The sequence below is a fragment of the Morus notabilis genome, unplaced genomic scaffold (assembly GCF_000414095.1).
Source record: "Morus notabilis unplaced genomic scaffold, ASM41409v2 Scaffold1219, whole genome shotgun sequence".
Taxonomy (NCBI): Eukaryota; Viridiplantae; Streptophyta; class Magnoliopsida; order Rosales; family Moraceae; genus Morus; species Morus notabilis.
Window position 1 is genome coordinate 379244 of NW_010360067.1, and position 26310 is coordinate 405553.

A 26310-nucleotide genomic window follows, 5' to 3' on the forward strand; every position below is an offset into this window, starting at 1 on the left:
ACATTCACTATTTGACACATGAAATCCACTAACATGACATTATTTAAACAGAAAATGTTGACACATGAAATCCACTAACATGATATGTTATTATTTAAACAGAAAATGAGAATAAAATCTACATGTCAAACAATGAATGCAAAAAGTGATAAAAAGAGTGACAGAAAAAATGATGCTAGCCTTTCTCTTTCCACAAATTACATGTTGCTCAAGTACTCACTATCTATAGGTGTTTATCGTCTTGTATCGTGTCATCATGCCTATACAGTACATGTGAGGAACATTGTTAATGGCTATCAACATTTTTTTTTTCTCAAGCTGAACAACTTTAAAGAGCGGAAGAACTCTTAACAAATCACGGTCGCATATCTATAGCACGGCAATTACAAATTCTATTATTTTTTCCCCACATACACGACTGTAACTAAGAATCAATATATGGATGTCAAAGCCTCCGGAGAGAAACACTACAAAACTTACCAATTGGTGAGATGAAGGGGTTGAACAATGGATGGATCCAAACGACCAGGGCCAATCAATGCACAAACAATGAGATTTTGTTCAAAACATGATCTTGAATTGCATTAATAGCTGAGCATATCACATCAAGTCCTCTTTAACCCCAAATTTTTTGTCAAATTTGAGATCTCCTTACTTTGGGATGAAAACTGATCATCAAACCATGTATGTCATGCCAACCTGCATTAAATGCGAATGGGGCACGCTCAAATTGGCAATCCCCCTCCTGCAGTTCTTTCTCAAGAAAGCATAGAAGTAATTTATGATTAGCTTCTTAATAAACCAGGAATCCTTCCTGGCCCTAATATCCCCATGACCAAGAAGGTAAACTACTCCAGATTCTTTAGCCTTGCGTATAAAAGACAGCTCCCTCTCGAGACTCTGCTCCGCTGACATTGGTGGGTCTGAGGAAGGTACTGGTTTCACCTCTTCTGACGTGCTCGCTTCAGAGATAGGCTTGTTTGTCTCCCTGTATTCATCCAGAAGAGGAATACCAAGCGAGTAGACACTTCCATTAGGAGCTATCAGAACCCTTGAACGAGATGACTCACCCTCAGAATCTGTATCATTATCCCCATCGCTCTCTAATGACCTCGCTTGAGCTTCACGACGAATGAATTTCTCGAGGCTCTCGATCAGCAGCTGCTCAAACGTCTGGTGATTTTCCTTGCGCACATCCTTGTATCCATACCTGATTTAGTGAAACACGTTTTAAAAAGAATGAATTAGAAGTGATTTAATGGGTGGGTGGCAAAGTTATTTTATGTCATTTATTTAGAGCATGAGGTCCTCAATTAGTAGAGAAATAAATTAAAATCTCTATTTGGCAGAAAAGCCGTTTAGTTAAGGTAATAAAGATTCCAGTAAAAAGGCTTGAAAAAAAAAAAAAAAATTCAGTAAAAAGAATCTTGGCATGTTTCCAGTTTCTAGCCCAAGTAAAGACAATGGCACTGTCCATGAAAATTCGTCTTTCCTTTTTTTGTTTTTTTTTAACAATTAGTCAAAGCTTACCATTAAGGCTAAATGCTAAATCGTAAGTTCATATAAGATTAACGCTCTTCTCTTTACTCGTTAAAAAATAGAGGATTAAAATCCAGTAGGTTTATTCTTAGATAGCAAAGTGACAATTTTACGAGTAATCTGCTAATATTTGGCTGAAAGTGTTCTAGTCCTTTCTTCTTTAATTAATCTATCATTTGTAGTTCACTTGGATGGCTTTTGTAGATCAAACAGGGGAAGTTTAATGGATATGGCTTCGTTCTGGACACTTGCTTGTGCGTACCAAAAACCAAATGTAACCATTTTCAAGGAAAAATATTAAAAATGTCATCTCGTCATGGGACTATTAAAGCAATGCATGTCTTTTCGTCTCCCGCAATGGAAAATTTTAGAGATGGTTAGCCACCAAATACAACACATTAGACAGTTGCAAGAGTTCAATTCTTTTTTATAAATTCATCTTGTTCTGTACAAAAGTTATGACAATTTTCCTGCTTTCAAGGGAGGTTTTACATGAGCACGCTTTTTTTGTTAAGTACGGTTGGCAATGTTTCTTTATTTTTTATTTATTTCCATTTTATATGAGCACAAGAAATGGTCCAAGACTTTCAAAAAGTTATGAATAGATGGTATCCTGTCATGTACTAGTGACTTTTTATCCTCCTTTCTAGTATTTTTCTGTATAACAAATTACTTGATTTCCAATTATATAAATTATAAAGCAATAAACCACTAATCTCAAGACTCACTACAGATTAAGTAAAATACAGCTTTAGGGAATTGGAATGTTACCTCGCAATGCAGCGAAATATATGGTAGCCTTTTGGGCAGACTCGACGGAAAAGAAATCGCTCACTCTGAGGAACTACGGGAACTGGAACATATTTTATGCAAACAAATATGATCATTGAGTGAATTGCTGGGAGTGTAGTCAAAAAATGGCCAAATATTGCCGGTATCCCCTTTACCAGCTCATTATATAGCAAGCCAATGCCAGGAGCTCGTATTGTCCCAAGATTGCAACCCAATTCCCGCATCAGATCCGTTGACAGCTTTTGCTTGACTTCAGTTTCATACTTAAGCTTGCTCCCATAGTTCCAAATGGACATGATCAGAAACATAATTACAGCAAAGACCAAAATAATCCAACTTCCATCTCCCACACTCCACAAAACTGACGAGAAAAAGGTCAGTTCCAGCCCAAGGAAAAATATAACGAAACTTAGCACTATTACGATGTTTATCTGCCATATAAGAAGCATAACAATGGTTACCAAAATTGTTGTCATCATCATTACTCCCAGCTCAGCAATTCCTGCAAAACATACACACGTTTTAAAACATTAAACTCTTGTCTGACAAAAGAAGGGTAAAATCAATTAGTGATGCCATAGGAAACACACAATTAGTTCAAACTATGAACTTAATGCTGTTACTACGAAAAATTCTGGTCCATGTCCGAACTGTATTCATTGCAAGTTAATCAAATCAGATGAGGGATTAACTTTTCAGTTGAAGCAAGGACCCACTAGTAAGTTTGATAACTAGTGGTGCTGACGTCAGGGTTTTTAATAATGGCAATTGTAAATTCAGGGTACATAATGCTAGAGCATAGGAAATAATAAATGAATGAAAAAAAAGGACAAGAAGAAGAAGAAACAAAGAAAAAATACCAACAAAAAGCTGGTTAATTAAAGATTTTTCTCTAATCACCCAAAAAAAAAAAAAATTAAAGCTTTTTCTCTGGAAAGAAAGTGGTTAGTAAAGAAAGGCTAAGGTTTTTATGATCTTAAAGCTCAAAGAGCAAAATGAATAAGAGCTTAAAGGACCGAAGAAGTTAAGAACAGTTCACCAGTTTCACTAAGACCTCCCACACACACCAACAAGAAGAATATAAAAAAATAAAAAATAAAAAATAAATAAAAAATCCTAACAAGATTATATATTAATTTTGCATAAAAATTCTGGCGACTTAGATTTAATAGGAAAAAAACAACTACCAAATTGATCAGTGCCCGTGTCAAATGCAATGTACTCAAAATCCATACTAGAGCCTCCCAAAAACGATAACAGAATAGACAATGAAACCAGGAAAATTTTTAAAAGTAACAAGAAAAAAGAGTTACCATATGCATTTCCAATCTCATCAATGCTTGAGATGGAACAGACGGACACTAAGCAAACCACCAACAGAAACCAATTTATGACAGGGATATAGATTTGGCCCATGAATTTCCTAGAGGTATGAATGATTTTAAGCCGAGGAAAACAACCAAGTGCCATGGATTGTTTTATACAAGAAAATGTGGCTGTCGTCATTGCTCGGCTAGCAATCAATGCTGCAACATTAGCAATAAGGAATACAGGCCAGAAAGCACCACCTGTAGATAGAGATAGATGATTTAGTATCATGTAATGACTTCCAGGAATAATGAATAGTTAGTTACAGGTTGTAGGAAGCTCCAATATAGTCTAGATCAATGGATGCAGTATCAACAGAGACTCAAAATGCAGTTACTTGGGATTGAAGAGAAGAAAGCTTGCTCAGCCCCTGTCTGGTTTTCCATTAGGTACGCAGCTTGACCCAAATAGCCCAAAAGAAGGCAAGGCAAGACGAGAAAAACAAAAGTAAGCTGCAAAAAGCAGCAAGTCAAATGCGAAAACAGTCATGTCATGTCAAAAGCATGTAAAAATCTGAATTCTAAAGTATACTCTTTTGCTTCTTTACCTGAACCGATCGCACCGAAAAATAACAAAGATCTGCAAACATTGCCTCAGAACCTGAAAATTATCCCCATTAAGAAACAATAGAAAACCATTGGTGACACAAAGATTCTGATAACATTCATATCATAAGCAGAATTACTTTGATCATCTATTAGATTTTTGTTATAAATTTTATGAATTGGAAAGATGTTTCTGTAATTTGGATTGGGATAATCAAAACTATTCCCCTGTTATAACTCTTTTCCAGATCTACTCTTCTAAATGTTAATATTAACATTCTAGGGGAAAAAAACAAAGAGAAAAAAGAAGAAAGAAACAAAGAAATGGAACTTTAAATGGATTCATCAACAGTTCCCAACCAAATAACAGAGGAAGGAGCTATAAGGCTCATAAATTAGAATGATTGCCAGACGCAATGCTTGTACAAACATAAAGCCAATAGAATCCGGACAATGCTTTAATTACTTATCAGAAAAACAAAAACAAGAACACTGAAGTTACAATTAGATCCTAAGAAGTAAACTTTTCACCAAATAAATATAGCAACTATCTAGTATCTCCAGAAACACATCCAAATTCCACATGTATTTACTTTACCTGTTGCACATAGAAGACAACCTCCAAGAGCATACCACGCCTTGGTTGAATTCCTCTTGAAAAAGTAATAAATGTGAACAGGATTAAATGCCCTCAAGACACTGCTGTCATATTTAACAAGGTTGTAAATTCCAATGCTCGCAAGCGAACAAAACCACAAAAATAAGGCAGGGCCAACAGCGAGTCCAACTTTACTTGTCCCATATTTCTGTACACTAAATAGTATCACAAGAAAAGTAACTGAAATCATCACTACTTGATCTGCACCAAAAAAAGAGTAAAAGAAACAAGTTAATATAGTAGTTTAACTAGTTCACCAAGACATGACGTTACAAAAACTTATTAAAGATACATGAGTGCAGGCCGCAGGGCTAGGGCACATATAGCTCTTCATGAAGTATAACTTATTCCTAATATCGGCCAACAAAAAACTCAGATCGTATTCAGAAAGTAACCATTTAAGGTGATTAATTAAGGCATTGCTCGTTTCACAACTCAAGTATTATTGCTACAGTGTTTTCTATCACAACAATTCAAATTCAACTTTCTTGATACAGTGTTTTTCTCTCACATATACAATTCAAGTCATAACTCAAGTTATGACTTGAGTTGTGAAATGAACACACCTTAAAACATTATGATAAAGTCCTTCCAAGCAAGAAGGAAAAAAAAAAAAAAAAGGGATAAAGTCAACTCATTTCTATCCACTTTTATGTTTATGAGATCAATTATGATTTCCTTTCATGTTTCATGTTGTAGTCACGGTCAAAGGTCAAGTTATCTTTCAAGGTCTTGGAGAGGTTTTGATCAATTAAATGTGGCGTGCCTCGTCTTCGGTGGGAACATCATTAGTATTAATGAAGAAAATGCAAACCCTGCAGATATCAAAAATCTTGTGTTCAATGAAGAAAATAAGTAATGGTCGCCAGTTGGCCACATTGACAGTTACTGCACTATGGTTCATAGAGAAAAGCCACTGATCTCACATCATGAATATTAAATGGTAATTGGTACTCGTGAAAGTTAAGTAAATTGAACAAGGAATGTGGTCAAATTGGCTAGAAGGAAATGGTAGTTTTTGAAGAAAAGGAACAGTATACAAATTATTTTTAATGAATGAAGTATTTAGCTTCTTTGTGGGCTCCAACACAAAGTCTTCAAAGCCTTTCATTTTTCTTTGATTACAACAACAACAACAAGCCTTAATCCCAACTTAATTGGGATTGGCTAAATGGATTTCACTTTTCCACGCAGTTCTGTTCGAAATTAAACTTTCCTAAAGGCCTAGATCTAGAATGTCTTTCCTAACTACTTCGGTCCACGTAATTCTTGGTCTACCCCTCCCTCTCCTAGTATTAGGTAAAAGAATGTCCTCCCAAGCACGAACTGGTACTTCTAGCGGTCTACATTGGACATGCGCGTACCACCTCAAGCGGCCTTCGCGCACCTTATCTTCTATTGGTGATACACCTACTTTACTGCGAATAACTTCATTCCTTATGCGATCTATTCTCGTATGGCCACTTATCCATCTTAACATACGCATTTCTGCCACCCTCATCTTAGATATATGTTGTCTCTTAATGACCTAACATTCACTACCATATAACATAGCTGAGCGGATTACAGCCCTATAGAACTTTCCTTTCAAGTTAATAGGCATCTTGTCATCACATAAACTCTCGTAGCATTCTTCCACTTAACACACCCTGCCTTAATCCTATGTTGAATATCCTCTTCTATATCTTCTTCGTACTGCACTATAGACCCAAGATACCTAAACTTCCTAGAAGCCTCAATCTCCACACCATCTAAAGAAATTTCATCACTCTGATTACTTGAGTTACTAAACCTACAATGCATGTATTTAGTTTTTGTCTTACTTAACTTAAATCCCTTCGTCTCGAGAGTCTCTCTCCACAGTTCTAACTTACGGTTAACTCATTCCCTATGTTCATCAACTACAACTATATCGTCCACAAAAAGCATACACCAAGGAACTCTATCTTGGATTTCTCTTGTCAGCTCATCCATCACGATGGTGAAAAGATAAGAACTAATAGCAGATCCTTGATGAAGGCCGATCCGAATGGGAAACTCTGTCGTGTAGCCTCCAGCAGTTCTCACACTCGTGACCACCCCATCGTACATGTCCTTAATTACCTTGATATACCTCACATGCACTCCTCCCTTTTTCTAGCACCCACCATAAAACTTCGCTCGGAACCCTATCATATGCCTTTTCTAAATCTATAAAGACTATATGTAAGTCCCTCTTCACTTCTCTTTACCTTTCCATCAGCATCCTAAGAAGAAAAATGGCTTCCGTAGTTGATCTGCCTGGCATGAAGCCAAATTAGTTATTTGAGATGGTAGTTGTGGCCCTTAATCTCCTTTCGATAACTCTCTCCCAAAGTTTCATAATGTGGCTTATTAACTTTATGCCCCTATAATTGTTACAATTCAACACATCTCATTTATTCTTGAAGATGGGGACAAGAATACTTTTCCTCCATGCATCAGGCATATACTTCTTCTATAGTATCTCATTAAAAAGCTTAGTGAGCCACACAATTCCAGGATCTCGTAACGCCATCCAAACCTCTATTGGAATATCATCTGGCCCACATGCCTTTCCCTTTTTCATCTTCCGTAGTGCAGTTTTAACTTCCAAGACTCTGATTCTTCTTGTATACATCACATTAGGTTTTCCTTGTGACCTAAGATTGTCAAACTCTATCGTATGATCATCATTATAAAGCTTCTCAAAGTAACTCCTCCACCTTTCCCTAATGTGTTTATCTTTTGTCAGAACCTGATCCATATCATCTTTAACACACCTCACTTGATTTAGGTCCCGACACTTCTTTTCTCTTATCCTAGCTAGTTTATATATATCCTTCTCTCCTTCTCTAGTCCCAAGTTTCCTATATACCTCATCTAAGTAAGTAGAACGAGCCTTACCAACTACTCGCTTAGCTTCTTTCTTCGCTTCTTTGTACTTATTAAAAGTTTCAACATCCTTACGCTTTGGTAAATCTCTATATAAATCGCTCTTGGTCCTAATAGCCTTTTGAACTTTCTCACTCCACCACCAGGTTTCTTTTCCAAGGGGGCCTTTACCTCTCTAGATTCCCCTAGTACCTCCTTTGCCACTTTTCTAATGCAGCTGGTCATGGCATCCCACATAGTATTTGCATCACCTATATATGACTAAGTAGCCTCATCTAACAACTTCTCTTTAAAGGCCAATTGCTTTATTCCCTTGAAATGCCACCAACGAGTTCGTGGGAGGTGGTTTATATTAGTCATTCTATAGCAAAGCTTACTGCTCACATCTAAGATCACTAACCTATGTTGGATGGCTAGTACTTCTCCAGGACTTACTTTACAATTCTTACATAGAGAACGTTCTCTATACCTTGTGAGAAAATAATCTATCTGACTCAAGTTCCTCCCATTCTTAAAAGTGATCAAATGAGAATCTATTTTCTTGAAAAATGTGTTTGTTATGATAAAATCATGTCCCAACGCAAATTCCAAAATAGATTTTGCTTCTTCGTTTCTAGCTCCAAAACCAAAACCACCGTGAATCCTTTCGAAGTTTTCCCTATCCTTACCAACATGCCCATTGAAATCTCCTCCAATGAAAATGCTATCCTCATTACCTATACGACACACTAACTCATCCATGTCTTCCCAGAACTTGACTTTAGTTTCCGCATCCAATCCTATTTGTGGAGCGTAAGTACTAATTACATATATGAACTTATTTCTTAATACCAATTTGAGCATAATAATTCTATCCCCTATTCGCTTAATCTCAACTACGTCATCTTTCACAATTTTGTCCACTAGAATACCAACTCCATTGCGATTCCTTTCCCAACCTGTATACCATAACTTGTGTCCTAAATTTCCAATCTCCTTTGCTTTCTTTCCTGTCCACTTCGTTTCCTTTGCACTAATTACATATATGAACTTAACTCCATTGCGATTCCTTTCATTTTTCTTTGATTGTGTTAAAAAAAAAAAAAAAGAAGACAAAAAGAAAGAAAGATGTAAAAATAAATGAAGTATTTAGCTTCTTTGTGGGCTCCAACACAAAGTCTTCAAAGCCTTTCCTTTTTGTTTGATTGTGTAAAAAAATAAAAAATAAATAAAAAGATGTCATGGGATGTTGATGTTTTTAGTTTCTTAAGTTTTTGTTGTATCTTCGTTATTTTCAACAAAGTTTTTGTTTCTTATAGAGGGAAAAAACAATATTGAACATGGCTGAGTGAATTAAAAACAAATGTTTGCTATCTATATGCAGCCACTATGGATTCATATGGCGACAATCATCAATAATCAAGTGTATTAATTGATAGGAATTTTCTATGGAACTTTAATTTTTTGTCTCTGACTTGACAGTATCTAACAAGTACAAATTAAGCAAGCAAAAAAAGACAGGTGACTAGCTGGCTGAATACCTTGGTTAATAGCATCAACTCCGACCTTTAAGCCACCAACAGCAGACACCACTGCATAAAGATAGACAGATAAATAAGTAAATGAATTTTTTATAACATGATTAGCCAAAAAAAATACAATAAAAAAAAAAAAAAAAACCTAGGAAATAAAGAATATTTATACAACCTACAACCAAAAAAAAAAAAAAAAGGCCAGCAACAACAACACCACCACCACTAGTATAGACCAAGAAACAGCTTACATCTATTTCAGGCATGGCATTCAAAAGAATGAGCAAACAAAAGAGACAGGCTAGATAAGAAACCTGACATCGCTGGTGTAACAACTCCATCAGCAATCACCATGGCAGTACCAGCAAGAACCAGCATCAGAAGAAGCTTTTTCAGAGTCAATGAAGCCTCAAGCCTTTCCTTGATTTTCAGAGATCGCTCAAGCTCAGGGGAAGGAACCTTCAGCCTGAAGCTTGATATACGAGCATCCGATGGAAGCTGATTTGGAAGAAGACTGACCTTTGCATGCCGACAGATCAATGAATACAAAGCAAAAGTGCCACCTGGAATGGATATGAGAACTAAATAGCTAGCTTATGCAAAAATCCATTCATACGTTTAAGTTGCAATATGCAAAGGTAGAGAAAGAGAGAGGGGGGTGGGGATGGGGAAGAAGAATAAGGAATATATTTCACTTTTACAAAGCAAAAATAAAGACTAAAAGAAGTGAAACTACAAAAGAAGCTGAAACAAGATTGAAGAGAATATACAAATAAGATTAGGGAAAAAAAAAAAAAACTGATACGAAATTGAAGGTGTGATTTAGAATACATAATACCTTCACCATCATCATTGGCCAACAGAACGACTAACACATATTTAACCAGGGGGATCAAGATTAAGGTGTAAAGAACAAGAGATAATGCTCCAAGAACATCTTCATTTCCCTTAATGGGTGCCTTACTAAACATCACACTGAAGGTATACAATGGACTTGTACCAACATCACCAAAGACAACCCCAAGGGTCTGAAAAGCAAGAATTATTTTCCTGCCCACAGTGAAGTCCTGCAAGTGCACATAAATTATCAATGAGATAGAATCCTACCATGCTATTTTGTGCCATATGCAAGCGAAGTTTCAAAAATTGCATAATTCAAAAGTTAATACAAATATAGTTTCTAACTCGGGCACACAAAGTGGGCTTGGAGGATTTCTGGGTATAAAAAAAAAGCTAATACAAGACAAAGTTGGTAACCAAAAGAAAAGGAGTGTGTACTGACCAACGATGGAAAAAAGTACTAGAAAAGAAAATAGGTCATATGGGACTCCAGTACTACAGTTCAAGTAACGAACCACGCCTATTGGAATAAATTATGATTCTCATTGTCATTCCATTATAAGTCAATAATTAGGCCATAATTAGGTTGCGACCATCTAAGAAACCCTTGAGTTAAGACTTTCACATTCTAGTTCACAATACAATGGATCGCGTAGATGTAGGCATAGCTTTTTCACAAGGAAACTCAAAAATGTTTGATACTTTAATATCGAAAAAGAAATGTTACATCTTTTGTACAAGAAATGGGTCAATCCTAACATAAAACGGATAAACCATACACCTTTTGTCATTCCACAACAAGCTTTCTGTAAAACGGATAGTAATATCCTAATCGGTACTCGCTTCATTAGCAAGACCTAGATATAGATTCACAAAGAAAATCTCAAAATCTCACCAAAAATAGAAACGAATAAACCATACACCTTTTGTCTTACATTCTTTCCAAAGATAACACCAACGAGGTGAAGAAAAGGAAAGAACACAGACCATCAAAACAAAACATTTTCAACAACTCCTGCACTAATCACCCATTTTGCACTACGGATAACTAAGAAAGCAAGTAATCAAACAGCTATAAGATTCGTGAATCGCAACAAAGAGATCCCAATTATGGATTTCACAAGCTCAAAGTTCGATGTGAAAGAGAGAAATCATAAGCACCTCGTAGTCGTTTCGCTGAGCACCGGGGACCTCTAGGGCTTCGACATCGAACGAATCGACGCGCGGACCGGTCCTAATCAACCTCTGCTCAGCATTCTCATCGTCTTCATCGTCCTCTGAATCCATGGACGTCCGGTGCCTCAAATTTTCTTCGTCCTCATCGCCGTCGAATTCCGAATCGTCCTCGTCCTGAAACACCCACCGCGACTCCGTCGAATCCATCGACGCAAGTCCGCCACCATTGATCTCGCTCCTCTCCGAACTCGCCTCCTCCGCCATCACTTGCTACTATTTGCCGTTTCTTCGTCTACGCCTTTTCCAGCATCGTAGCTTCGGGAATTTCAGTTTAATTGGGTGTTTGGATGGGGGGGAAAGCGATGGAAAATGTTTGGGTTTGGCATGAGAAAATCAGAATCAGAAAACAGGAGAAATTCGAAGAACTAATAACTAACAGAAAAATTAGGGTTGTAATAAGTGTGAGATTAACAAGTTAATAGTGGGATAAAATAACGTTCGGTTAATAAATTAAAATCATATGATTAAAATTATTTTTAATTTATATTTTTTTTTTATAAAAAAAATATTATAATAAATCATTTGTATATATTTTATAAAAAAAAATTATAATAAATTATAAATTATAATTTAAATCATAATTTAAATCTTCAAACTAAACATATTGTCAAATCAGAATTGTTAATAAAAAAACTAAAGTCGATAGAAATTGGCACCACAATGGCAAAAACGAATGTGGTCTGCAAAACGACAGCTTTTATGTCTTTTTATAACCAGCCTGGCCATTTGTCGCTGTCTTTCTTCTTTTTCTTTTTGATATATAAATGTTCGTCCCTCTGGTCTAGAAAATAAGAATACTTCTTAAGTTAATCTAAAAAATAATCCTTTAAAATTGGTTTGGTTAGAAGATTTATTTTCTAATTTGAATTATAGTTTATGATTCGTTATAATATTTTCTCTCATAAAAAATACACGTACATTAAAAATAATTTTAATCTCATAATTTTAATCCATGAACTAAACGGACTCTAAATTTTAAAGTATTTCTATAAGGCACTTGGACGACACCGTCTATTAATAGAAAGTGAGTGTGAAATTCACATATAAGACTCTTTTTTTTTATTAGTGATGGTATTTAACACCGGTAATATTTTTAAATATTTTACTTAATTTTATTCAGTTTTTAATTTTTAAAGAATAATGTTATTTGGTACTAGTGGTGTTAAGCACTACTCACTAATAAAATTATTTTTAATACAAATGTTAATGTAAATTGTATATTTAACATAAAGAAGTATGATATAATTTGTTATTTTTATTTTTAGTCTAACGCATAATGCTATTTAAAATACTAAATCTATTTTTTCTCATAATCATTAAATTTTAAAAGTTGTATAAGTAAACTTTTATTTTTAAAATAATTATAAAATATAAAAATTACAATGATTAGGACAACACTCTGTACGGCGAGACGAATGACAGTGATAATCCCTTCTTATATCAAAGAAAAAGACGGAGAAAAATAAAGCCCAAAAGTATGGCAGATAGCCTTAATAACTTATATACTTAAATTAAGGGTTCGTTCGGTTAGGGTACTCAAATTTAAACTATAATTCTGTTACAGTATATTTTTTCTCACAAATAATTTGAATTTTAAAATTTTTTCTCTCACGATATTTTTACCAATCATGATTATGATTTGAGTACGCGAACAAAACGAACTCTAAGTATAACCACATAAAAATTATTGGTAGTGTGCTAGCCCTAATTACAATATCTATGCATTCCTTCAAACAGTGATGGTATGACGTCCTACCGATATGTATGACATTATCACAATACTCTCTCTTGCAATGTGGAAGGCAATTTACTCTGAAAACCACATAACCGCCATCAGGTGTGGCAAACGGTGGGTCTCCGGCTTGTGCAACGTTTCCAAGTGTTGTAATCATTCAAATCATAGTCACAAGTGTTTTCATTATATCATACATCTTATGATTTACTTGTGTAATATACGTATATATAACAAGATCCTCTATTGATTAAATTTGGTTTTGGCAAAAGCAAACGCAAAATGATGGTAGTTGTAGGCCTAAATCCTGAATTCGTGGTGTAGTTGTTGGGTATTTAATTGCAAATTAACAACAATATTGTTGCTTTTAGCTTTAGAAGTGACTTAATTTTCATGTGTGTATGTATATTGATATATTTAACTTATATAGTTGCTTTTGGCTTAAGGAATGATTTAATGTTACAAGAAAAACTTTTAGTATCTGTTTAGTTCGTTAATTTGAGTTTTAATTCGAGTTGAGATGTGACTGTTTCTGAAAGCTTTTTACTATAGCAAAACTCAAATTATAAACCTGAATCGGTGAAATAAACGGAGCCTTAGAAACAATATATTGTTGCTTTTGGCTTCAGATATTATTTATTTTTCAAGAACATTTATAACTTTAAAGTAGTTTTTTTAGAAACAACATATTGTTGCTTTTGGCTTCAGATATGATTCATTTTTTTAGGAACATGTATGAATTTAAAGTAATTTATTCAGACTTGTTCTTTTGGATTAAAACTCAAAAAAAATTTGAACTCAAGTTATAACTTTATTTAAGTTTATGTTCTTTTGTAAAATTTGAGTTTGAACTTGAGTTTTAACTTGAATTACGGCTAAAATCTGATATCCCCGTTCATTTCACCGATTTTAGTTTAAAATTTAAATTTTGCTCAGTAAAAATATCTCAGTAACAGTCACACCTAACTTTTTTACTACAGTAAAAAGCTCTTACATAAAATCACATCTCAACTCGAATTAAAAACTTGAATCAGCGAACTAAACGGGTCTACACCTTCAACTCAAGTTCCTAAACTCAAACTCAAGTTAATGAACAATATTTTTTCTATTCTTAAAAACGTCATTACTTTTTCGTTTTAATTCCGATTGAGATGATTTTTTTTATGCGTTCACAACAAAAAGATGAATAAAACCCCACCCATATACTCTATTAAAATTTTCTATCACCATTGATTTTTTATTAAAATACTATTTAAATACAAATTCAAGTTGTGACCAAGCCAAACACAAACTTAAATAGATTCTCAATTCAAACCATAACTCAAATGTGCAATCTAAACACAAACTCAAGTTACAACTTTAACTCAAATTATAACTCAAATTCAACTTAAAATCTACACTCAAGTCACTATAACTCAAAAATACAAGAGAGAAGAAAGGAAATAGGCCTAATTAAGAGAGTAATAAGAATTAATAGTCCAAAGTTTAGAGCTAGTTAACAAATAGACCATTTACTATTAATCTGGATTTATCAACACTTAAATTTACAAAAAGTGTCTCCGTGTAAAAAAATTAAAAATAATACCTAAGAAAAAACCAAAATTCTCTCTCGTCTTGCTATCTCTCTTTCTCTCTCTATGTTCGTTGTACTCGGGCTATAAAAAAATAAGAAATTCATCAAACATCTACTAGACAATCAGATTGTCTTACCCAACACAAAGCAAAACCCGAACATTAATAGCCAATAGAACTAATCAAAACAACAATAAACTTTAAGAGATTCAAACCAAATGACCCAAATTAATGGTTTAGAACATAACTTATAAATTTACATTCCAATCAACAATTTATTTATTTATTTATTTTCTAGCATAAATTGCTTAAAATACATATATTCAAATTATTCTTGAAACACCATTATCTCTTCATGTCCATCACAGTACATGAGGTGCCGACTAACACTGAAGGCGGATAGAATGACGGCAAGAAGATTTGGATGCAGATCAATGAAATCCGTTGCCGTCAAAAGGGCTCGCATTGTCTCGACTACACCGTCGTGAGTCTTGACTGCGAGGTCTGAGCTTAGATTTTACCAGAAGAGAGAGAGAAGTCGGGGAGGGTGAGAGAGAAGCAGGAGATCAGGAGAGAGAGAGAGAGAGAGACGTTTGGTGACGAGAGAAGTAAGTAGAGAAAGATGGCTCTAGAAAGAAAAGAAAAAAAAATCAACAAATCCTATAAAAAAGGTAAAATTGGAAGATAAAAGGTTTAAAACTGCAAATGACCTATTTATTTCTAACACTCGGTAAATAATTTATTTACTTCCACAAGTTTTAAATGTTGGCTTATACACTGCAATTTCCCTTGTTTTTGTTTTTTATTTCACTTTTTCTCTCTTATTTCACACTGATTCTCTCAAACTTAAGCCATTGTCCGTGGGACTCTTCCAGTCCGTTCCTCAAAAGTAAACTAGTGATTTACCTTTTTCTTTTTTTTCCTTCAATTTCTAGGTTTTTGTTTAATAATCAAATAAAAGAGAAACCACTGGTTTATGCTTTGTTTTTTAAGGACAATGTGTATATATATATATATATTTTTTTTTTTTTTCTAAGAATCAAATTAAAAGGAAACTACTGATTTATACTTTAATTCCCTTTTTTTTATTATAGTTAATGGCTTTTGATTAGTTATTTGAATGCATAGACTGTGATGGAGGGTTTCTCTTATGCTCTCATGTCCAAATCTTCACATACCAAATCAACAACTGAAAAAAAAATGGTGTTTCAGGCCGTTAACAGGGGTCGTTATCATATTGCCCACGCTACTCACATACAGCTACCTCAAACTTCATAAACAAGTTGTTTCATATATTTACATAACATGCGTGAAAATACCCAGTTACGCACAAACGAACATCCTAAGATGAAACAAAGGCAAAGCATTAGAAACTCCGCAGGCAAAAGAAAAAAGCTTGCATTAGAGAAGATAAGAGTAAATAGTTCCTTGCATTCGGCGAAACCTCGACCTCGACCACGACTCCAACCTGTAAGAAAGAGAAAAAAACGCACGTGTGACTATAAATTATTGAACTCATTAGGAAGACAAAATGAATTACAACCCCAACGAATATCTCATCATTCATACCTAAGTAGAACATACATTGATTACATAGAACCCACGCACACACGCATGAATTTTTGCTGCCCATGTATGGGATTCGGAGACATGGACATATATTAGTTCAACAATTGCGTGTGATATATGCAGTCTTAGTGGACGTTTAGTTCATGAATTCAGAATCATGATTCAGAATCATTCTCGATTTATGTGTGTTTTTTGTGAGAAAAAACACTGTAGTGAGCCACGAATCATGACACGAATTCACCAACCAAACGCACAGTGCAAATACAAAGTTGGTGAGATATCAATAACATTGTGGCATTATCAAACTGTAAGCAGGGTTAATATTTTTGTTTCACCTGGAAACACAACCTCTGTGTCAAAGTCATCGCCGTTGACGTCTTGGACCACTACCATTGACATCACTTTGGGATTCATTCATGCACTGTTCTACTCTCTTTGAAGCTTCAACAAGCCCGCGAAACTCCTTCCAGCCAACAGCAGTCACTATCATCCTAATTTCCCTCCGGAGGCCATACTCAAACCGCCTAGACGTCTCAATTTCATCTGCCACTAAGGATGGACCATATCTCGACAACTTGATAAACTCATCCTCGTATTCTCCCACAGTCATAGACCCTTGTTCCAGTAGCAAAAACTCTCTCAGCTTTGCATCAAGATAGGTACGTGGAATATACTTATCATTGAACTGACGGCTTAACTCTTCCCAAGTTATTGATGATGGATCAGGGTAGCCACGTTCTATGTCCGTCCACCAACGAAAAGCATTTCCCTCTAGCAGAAAACGCCCAAGGAAAAGCTTTTGCTCATCTGAACAATAAAGCACATTGAAAGTCTTTTCTAGCCGTCTCATCCATTCTTCAGCATCAGCAGGATTTGCAGAACCGTGGAACTTTTCAGCACCCAAATTGAGGACTTGCTCAATTAGTGATACTCTCTCTTCTATAGATCGAGTTCGATTATGGGAAACAAATGCACGGGCAATAATGTCCACTGTCTGCTGTAGATTACCCATTGGGGTTTGCTCACCACATTCAGGCATGTCTGTGGTGGCATCAGATTCAGGTGTCTCAATTACCATCTCTTGAGCTTCAGGTAAGACCACACCACGGTTCTTGCGAAGTCGGGCAGATTGGCGCATAATGGACCTACAATATTAAAAGTCCTCAGAAAATTATTGAACACAGCCATATGCGTGAGTGCACAAGATCTCTTCCAAAAATGCTATGATAATGAATAGAACCCATCCAACAAAGAATGAGAATCCCCACTGCGGACGCCTTCCCACGCCCACGCCAATAACCACCAATGATATTTAACTATGCCTAATGTGTAGACAGCTCTAATAAACAGCAGCCAGCAGGGTTCATATACACAGAGCAAGCCCCTCTGTGTGCCACAAAACTACACCTAATTATCACAAGTATAACAATTATATTCAACTGATAATAACCTATTCCTTTTCAATTAAGAACAATTAAGTAGACATAATGACATGAGTGAAAAACTAATTTGATTATACAGTCCAAAAAGTCGGTGACAAGCACCTGCATGTAGAATTGTAATACACCATGATCATCAAGGTATAATAGCTCTATTTTCACTAATCATAACTTTTACTTTTCAATTCGGACAATTAACTTGATGATTTTCCAAATTTGTGACATAAATAGGGCTGTCCATGGCACACCAAATATGCATCAGCATAAATTTTATGATCTTTTATCTTCGACTTTTATTAGTGTCAGTACTTGAGGATGTTCAGTCCAATAATTCCAGACACACAAAAAGAAAAAGAAAAAAGAGAAAAAGAAAAAGATCGGATTGAACAAAAAATTTCCACCAGAAAAACAAAACCTATTCTCGAGGAAGAAACCATGAATCACTTCAAAGTCAAAACCCAAACTGTGAAAGCATGAGCTGCAACGCGATACTGAGATAGACAAGTTTCGATTTCTCATAAATTTATAGACAAGCAAGGCCAATATCTTCCCAAGAATATTCCAAATAGAGATTTTGATGAGCTCTGAATAGTGAATCCAATTAGTTTTGCTTAGGTTGGCCTTAAAATAAACCATTTGTAAAATGACTTAATAAGAAAGCTTTATTAGTAAAATAACTTTCCAAAAAGTTTTTATTAGCAAAATGACTATGGAACGACTGGGAAGGGCCATTTTTATAAAGAATGACCAAGTGGTTGTTCTTTGTAAAAACAAAATGGTCATTTTGCTATTTCACTTCGTAGGGCAATCATTCTAGCAAATTCCTTGGGAAGAAATCGAGTATCTGGAAAATGATGCCAAAATTTTGGACCTAACTAATTTTTTTCCCCTTTTTTATTCCTTATATTTCAAGGTTACCAAAAAAAATCATACCTTGTATTTTAGGCTGTATAATATTTTGTTAGGAACCTGCGTGTTAAAGAGAGAAAAACCACAGAAGAGTAGAGAAGGATGGCAAATAACAGCGCAAAAGGGGCGTCTGTTCCTTTTATTTATTATCTAACCACCATAGCCGGTGGTCATAGCTAGGCACAAGCTAATACTGGAAAGAAAAAAACGAAAAAAACGAAAATGGCAGAGGCAAGCTTAGGAATTTCGAGGTCCCACCCTCCCAATGCCAAGGCACTCCAAAATAACCGAATACCCTTCCCAAGGTCCCCTTACACCCTTAAATCTCCTGACTCCTAACAATTCTTCTAACAGATTTCTCCACGTCAGCTCTTAGTTTCCAGAAATTACATTTTCCCCCCTATCACTTACTCTATTCTCACTCCCCATGCCCTTGCGCTTCCTGGAATAGACAAACTTCAGTGGAGGGCAAACATATTTATACATCCAAATTTCAAATTCATGCACAATTCTTAACTCTTCTTGATCAACAGTCAATTTCGACCATAAAAAGGACCTAAACACTCATGAAGACAAATATGAAAAGGAATAAGAAAATATAAAAAATTTCAAAATGTGAAGGATATTTAGATCTTTTTTATAGTCAAAATCAACCTTTGACCGAAAAATGTAAGGATTTAACATGAATTTAAAATGTTATACAGTTTAAGAAGAATTTGCAGAGTTGACTACTCTACAAAGTCAATTTAGCAAAATAACTTTCTTGAAGTTTTACACTGAAGGACCATTTGGTCGACAGTGTAAAAAGTGTTTCTGTGAGGTTGTTCCAAAGTCATTCCGCAAATTAAAAGTTTTGGAAAGTTATTTTACTTATAAAGCTTTCTTATTAAGTCATTTTTACAATGAGTACTTTTAATTCATGCTTCATTGAAAAAACAAAAGAGCGGAAAACAAAGACGAGGGTAGGCTAGCCGACAACTAGCTCCCACTCCTTTTGAGTCCGACAAAATCGAGGGGGGAGTCACATCCATGAAGAAGACTCCCTTGACACAAAAACAAGAAGCATATCTAGCTACGTTGTTGGCCATGAAATTACGAGTCCTGGAAATGCAAGACGACTAACAAGCTTCAAATCCACTAGTGGAGACAACAAAAGAGTCAAAGCAAATTAGATAATTCCCACAGTTGATAATTGACTACCACCATAATTTATTTTTCTACTGGTCAAATAAAATGTCAGATTTTCCCATGTTTATAAATTTTTCCACTGAAATAATATCATTCTCTCTCTCTCTCTCTCTCTCTAATCTACTAGTGGAGACAACAAAAGAGTCAAAGCAAATTAGATAATTCCCACAGTTGATAATTGACTACCACCATAATTTATTTTTCTACTGGTCAAATAAAATGTCAGATTTTCCCGTGTTTATAAATTTTTCCACTGAAATAATATCACTCTCTCTCTCTCTCTCTCTCTCTCTCTCTCATCTTCATCGCTATTCTTCCATTTCCTAGGGTTCTAAAGCTATTTATTTTCAAAACAAAAATGTAAGAAAATTCTCAAGGCCAAAACAAGATTTAAAATCTCTCTCTCTCTCTCTCTCTCTCTCTCTCTCTCTCTCTCTCTCTCTCTCATCTTCATCGCTATTCTTCCATTTCCTAGGGTTCTAAAGCTATTTATTTTCAAAACAAAAATGTAAGAAAATTCTCAAGGCCAAAACAAGATTTAAAAATGGAATATAGACAAGAATGTTTTACCTCTTTGGCATAAAATTCTACGGATTTCTAGTGACGCCAGAACTGCTACAATCCACACACTCGCTCCCGGTATTTAGAACCTAACAAGCGTCAAGGTAAATTTGATAACAAGGTCTCGAACAACAAGGTTCAGTATGTCAAGTTCTTGGTTGCTAGCGTGCCAACATCATTTGCTCTTTTTAACAAAACATGATGAATATGCAAGATAATTTCTAAAATGTTTTAACATATTACATATGTTTTCTCAAGGCATACTAATCATAAAATGTCTGGGAAATAGGTGTTTGGGTTGTTTTGGGAAAAGCAGGGTCACTGTCTGCTCTAAACTACAGTATGTTTGGTAGGAGGGATGGATGGAGAGAGGGAAAGGGGTGGAAGGAGAGCCCTAATCCATTAGTAGGAGGGAGAAGAGCGGTAGAGGGATGTGATCTCTCTTATGAGATCTCCCTTATGACCCACCAAACTGGATCCATCCATCAATAGAAAGATCCAAACAATCCATCACTTTTTAAGCTTTAAAAGACTATTTCACCCATTAAACAAATTATTAGCAAATAGTTTAAATGGACAATTTAAGTCTCGTTCAGTTCGCCGATATAAATTTTCAATTCGAGTTAAAATATGAAATTTTTAGCTGTAGCATAAAAAGTTAGATGTCTTTTTATGGGAGCTTTTAACTGCAGCAAAACTAGAATTAAAAACTCAAATCGGTGAAATGAACGAGACCTTAGTAATTTTATAAATAATTATCATTCATCCATTCAACTTTCTCTCACTATCCTACCAAATAATATGAAGTATTACTATAATTCTCTCCATCCTTCGTACTCCTCATCTCTCCAACCAAACGGAGCCTAAACTGCACACTCTGCCAATCTCCAGTTGACCGGACATCACCGTCCGATACCGGACTCACAACTAGAATTTCCAGTTCTGCTATTTTTTGCGTAGTTCGAGTTAAACTCGCATTTCCAGTTCCAATACAGTTCCAGAAAGTTCAAGACACAGGCAGCAACCAAATGTAAACATCGTGACAAATCCATAATTTCATTCTTCCTAAATTTCATGCTCAAAAGAGCCCTAAACTCATCTTTAAGCAAAAATCTAGGTGTATGATGTTCATATCATGAGTTTAAATATTTCAATCCCAACAAGAAGTTCAAGAACTCATTCAGATCATGCGCATGCAAGAATTAATCCATTCTCCATAACTTTGCAACATCACAAAGTCAAGTACATCCAAGGGTTTGTGAAAAATCAGCAATTTATCCACTCAAATTGAAAATAACAAGGGAAATTCAAAAAGAGAAATTCGGATTTCACAGGTGAAAAAGAGAAAAAAACTTGAGTTTAAGGATTCCCTCCCTACCTAAACTCCTTCCTTTTGATGAAAATCTTGACAAATCACCTCTCCTCTAAGGTGTTCCTCCTCGAGTCAAAGTAGAGGGGTTTGTTTTTGGACTTTGCATGTTTGGAAAGAGTTGGATGGACCTTCAGTTTAGAGAGAGAGAGAGAGAGAGGGGAAATTTGCGTGTAAAGGGTCAGATCAAAGACTTGTTCTTTTTTGAGTTTAACTTGAGTATAATTCTTGAGTTGAATTTGAGTTATAACTTGAGTTAAACTTATAACTTGAGTTTATATATAGTTGTGTACATTTGAGTTATGGGTTTGAGATAATAATCTTTTTGAATTTGTGTTTGAGTGAGTCAAAACTTGAATTTATATTTAGATAGTATTTTAATAAAAACTCAATGCTGATGAAAAATTTTAATATGGTATATGGGTCAGATTTTATTCATCTTTTCGTTGTCAACGCATAAAAAAAATCATCTCAATCAGAATTAAAACGAAAAAGTTATAGCATTTTTAAGAATAGAAAAAATACTGTTCATTAATTTGAGTTTGAGTTTCTAAACTCGAGTTGAAGAGAAAACTTGAACTCGAGTTTTAGTCCTAAACTCGAGTTTGAACTCGAGTTTAAACTCGAGTTTAAACTTAAAAGAATATGAACTCGAATAAAGTTGTAACTCGAGTTGCTTTTTTTTGAGTTTTTCACTCAAAAGAACAAGTCCAAAATCTTCGTTGGAAGAAAAAAAAAAGAAAAAAGAACCGAGAGAATATCTAGTACTCGTTTAATTCATGCGATTAAGTAAGTATTTTTTATTTTGAATTTAAATTTTATAAGAGAACTTACCGACCGTAAACTTTTTCATTTGAATTTTTTTATCGAAAAGTATTTTAACATAATTAGAATTATAATTTTAAACATTTGAATTAAATGATCCTTTAATATCTTATTTTTAAGAAAAAATGAGATAAAAATACTCTTTAAAAGTGCACGAGTCGTGATTTTTATCTTTTACTATTGATTAATAACTTTTTTTGTCAAATAACTATACTAATAAAAGAGTATCAATAAAAAATGAGAAGTAAAAATTTAGACTTATACACTCTTAAAAATAAATTCTGTAATTTTTTTTGTTTTTTTTTTTTGGTGAATTGTATGGAGTAGATGTTAAGTATAACATTGAACGACATAAACATAAAGTCGAGAAAATTAATGACATACATAAATATAGATTTTTGTTTTTTATTATTAATTAATGTTCTTTTTATTAATATAGTTATTTGATTAAAAATTATATTAATTCAACATAAAGTCGAGAAAATTAATGACATACATAAATATAGATTTTTGTTTTTTATTATTAATTAATGTTCTTTTTATTAATATAGTTATTTGATTAAAAATTATATTAATTAAGAATAATGATAAAAATTTAGATTGATGGACTCTAAAAATATTGGTCTCCATTCTTAGTATAAATATCCCTTTTTATTGATATTGTATATTTCTCTTTCATAAAACAAAACTATTTGAAAGACCTGGATAGACATATTTGTATTCTCCGCAAAGAAATCACGCGAAAGGGGTTTTGGAGTGCAGAGGGGTATTTTTGTAAAAATGAGGAAAGTTGGGACAAAAGTATGATTTTAAGAAAACAGCTAGGAGGAAAAACAAAAATTAGAAAAAGGTCAGAATTTTTATGGAATTAATTCTAAATGAAAAAATAGCCACGTTCATTTCGCTGATTCGAGTTTTGCTACAGTAAAAAATTCTCACAAACAATTACATCTAACTTTTTTACTACAGTAAAAAACTCTCATATAAAATTATATCTCAACTCGAATTAAAAACTTAAATCAATGAACTAAACAGACTAACGACATGATTATAAAATTTTGGCGCACTGATTAACCTCCAATTTATATTGATCTTATTTATTTATTTATTTATTTTGCTAATCGATCTTTTTTAATTATATCAGGTGTTAGGGGCGTAGAGATCATTAAAGAGAGCTATAGGCAGCACAAGATCACAAAAAGTGGGAGGTGCGAAATCGTTGTAGGGGACAGCGACCGCAATAGATTGTCGGACATGGGGCCAACATCGTTGGAGACTCATAAGTCGTTCTTTTTTTTTCTTTTGCTCAAATTTGTTTCTAAGGTGAATTTTTCAATTCTTATTAAATCTTTTGAAGTTTCAATATTTCCATTTTTTTTCTCTTTTTTTAGGGTATTATAGACATTTGAGAATTTTGAGATCATAATCGAGTAGGCCAAAAAAAAGTATGATTTGTGTATACATTTGATAAGATTAAAAACTAAATGTATATCTTTTTTAATAAATTTAAAATACAAAGTAACAAAATGTAAATAACCCATTAATTTTTATCTTTATTTTTAAATAATGGGTTTTTTAGTTTTATTTAGGTTTTACTTTCTTTTAGGTGCCATATCAGCAACTCCATCTATGAAATAAGTGAAAGGAGAGAAGTTGCTAGGCCTTTTAAAGTTTAGGGGAAATAATATCAATTTTCAAATTCAAAGTGCAAAGTGAATAAATGAGTTTATTTAAGAGAACAGAGGTGGCACATTAAAAGATTAGGCTAGCATATAAAAGTGAGTATAAAATAGAGCCTTTATTTAGTACTCGTCTAATTTCTTTTTGGTCCTTCTTAGCAAACTTTAAGTGCACCAAAACATAAAATAGAAAAATGCTTGGAATTACATGCGGGATTAATTTCCACAATTAATAAATAGTCGACCATATCTATAATTTCCAAGTGTTTGACCGCGATACCCTTAGCATTGCTCACTAAAAAATCATTGTCACCATCTAAAAATTTGGTTAATGGAAGCTCAGAACAAATAACTCTTCTCAAATATCTAATCTTTTAACAAACATAAAAGAGTCAAAAACTCTTTTTTATGTGGCTGATACATGACAGTCTCTCTTTTTATCTCCCATTTTTTCTCTTTTTATCTCTTATATCTTTAATTTTTTTATTTTTTTGTGTTTTTTAAAAAAATATATATATATTTTTTACTTTACTCCTATAAAAGTAATTTTTTGGCATGTGTTTCTATTTTATTTTTTTGTTAATAGTTAAAATAATTTTATTCAAATGTATCTTTTGATGTTTAAATCTAACACAACACCATGTGCGGCTGCGCATGGTGATCTGACACACTTTCTTCATCATATCTAATTGGATGTCCGGATCCGATCCGTTCAAGAACGAAGCAGAGGTGATCATGCACGAACGGAGTAAAGAAGCTTAAAAATTAATGGGCACCGGTGTGGTGCTGACCAATAACCCTCCGATGCTCAAGTTAGTGTACTACTCGGGGCAATTAATTAAGGGGTGGAGTTAGGTGAGAATATTGTTCGTACCTCAATAAATGATATGAGGGTATTTATAGTTTACCGTTGTACTCAAATTAGTCCCATAACTCACCCGGGGCCCCAAGGTATGGTCATATAGCTCTGTCAGTGGCAGTCCCAAGTGTCATTAATCTATACTAGTCGTACAGTAGCCCGGATGAACGGTGGAGATGATTTCCAATGGAGGGTAAAGTATGAAATATTTTCCTCAATTCGTGTTCGACATGATGGAGCTGAAGAGGAGTCTACTAAGCCCTGCTGGGGCGAACTTTGGCGGTGAACAGAAGAGGAGATCAGTGTATGTTGCTTGGCAGGTTAACCTGAAGCTTACCAGCAAACGAGGCCTGCTCAACACTATTATGGTGGGAAAGTGATCAGTGACTAGGAGTTGATCAGACCACAAACAGTGTCCCTACTTAGTATTTTTCGTGTAATTTCTATTATATCAAAAGTTATCTTTACACATAGTCTTTTTAAAATAAATTCAAAAATCTTTAAATGTTTGTATAAGTGAATTTCTCTTTATTCAATAAAAAAAAACTTTTCAGGTATTTGTAACATGGCAATACGTGCAGTGCATGTTAAAAAAAGCTAGTTAAAAGGAAAAAAAAAAAGAAGTCTTTTTTTTGCTAGAAAAAAGAAAAGTCGATTGTCAGATAAAATTCTTAAAGCTTGGTTAGGGGTGTTTAAGGCATTATTCTTTTTACAACTCAAATTACAATTAAATTTTTTTTACTACAATGTTTTTCCTCATCAAAATTCAAATTAAACTTTTCTATTACAGTGTTTTATCTCATATAAAAAGTTTGAGTTGTCAAAAGAACACACCATAAATTACGAAAATTGACTAAACCAACCAAAATTCTTTTAGAAAAAATGTACCATATAGCTCATTTCATATATATGTTTGAAGTAATTAGGATATTTTCAAATAATATTAACAAAGTATAGCATATTCTCATTTTACTTTCAAAAATAGAAAATTTCAATTCTAATTTTACCCTCTAGGGTTTCCTTGGGTCTGTTTGTTTCCATTTTTCACAGTTTTCGAGAATGAAAAATGAAAAGGCTTCAAGAAAACGCGTTTGGTGTAAAATTTTCTAAAAATAAAAAATAAAAACGTTATTGTCATTTTCTGAAAATCTAAAAACAATTTATTCTCGTTTTCGTATTTTCCTTTTCTCTCCTCCATTTTCCTTTTCTCTGAAAATCTGCGCTCGT

At 34.1% G+C, this 26310-nt stretch overlaps 2 protein-coding genes across 4 annotated transcripts; both read right to left on the reverse strand.

Annotated features, from left to right (window-relative positions):
- Positions 1-11752, reverse strand: LOC21400211 (potassium transporter 7). Its single transcript, XM_010095859.2, has 10 exons — positions 11307-11752; positions 10144-10372; positions 9620-9868; positions 9315-9365; positions 4843-5103; positions 4247-4299; positions 4037-4151; positions 3645-3899; positions 2311-2833; positions 1-1210 (listed from the first exon to the last, which is right to left on the reverse strand). The coding sequence occupies exons 1-10, from the start codon at positions 11583-11585 to the stop codon at positions 676-678; spliced, it is 2550 nt and encodes an 849-aa protein (XP_010094161.1). The 5' UTR covers positions 11586-11752; the 3' UTR covers positions 1-675.
- Positions 11753-15828: 4076 nt separating this feature from the next.
- On the reverse strand, positions 15829-21886 carry LOC112091168. 3 transcript variants are annotated; one of them, XM_024164113.1, is made up of 4 exons: positions 21730-21886; positions 20361-20440; positions 16603-17399; positions 15829-16153 (listed from the first exon to the last, which is right to left on the reverse strand). In XM_024164113.1, the coding sequence occupies exons 2-3, from the start codon at positions 20369-20371 to the stop codon at positions 16616-16618; spliced, it is 795 nt and encodes a 264-aa protein (XP_024019881.1). In that variant the 5' UTR covers positions 20372-20440; positions 21730-21886; the 3' UTR covers positions 15829-16153; positions 16603-16615. The 3 variants fall into 3 exon arrangements, with proteins under 3 accessions (XP_024019881.1, XP_024019880.1, XP_024019882.1); XM_024164112.1 differs by having other exon boundaries at positions 16590-17399; XM_024164114.1 differs by lacking the exon at positions 20361-20440 and having other exon boundaries at positions 16590-17399.
- Positions 21887-26310: the final 4424 nt, after the last annotated feature.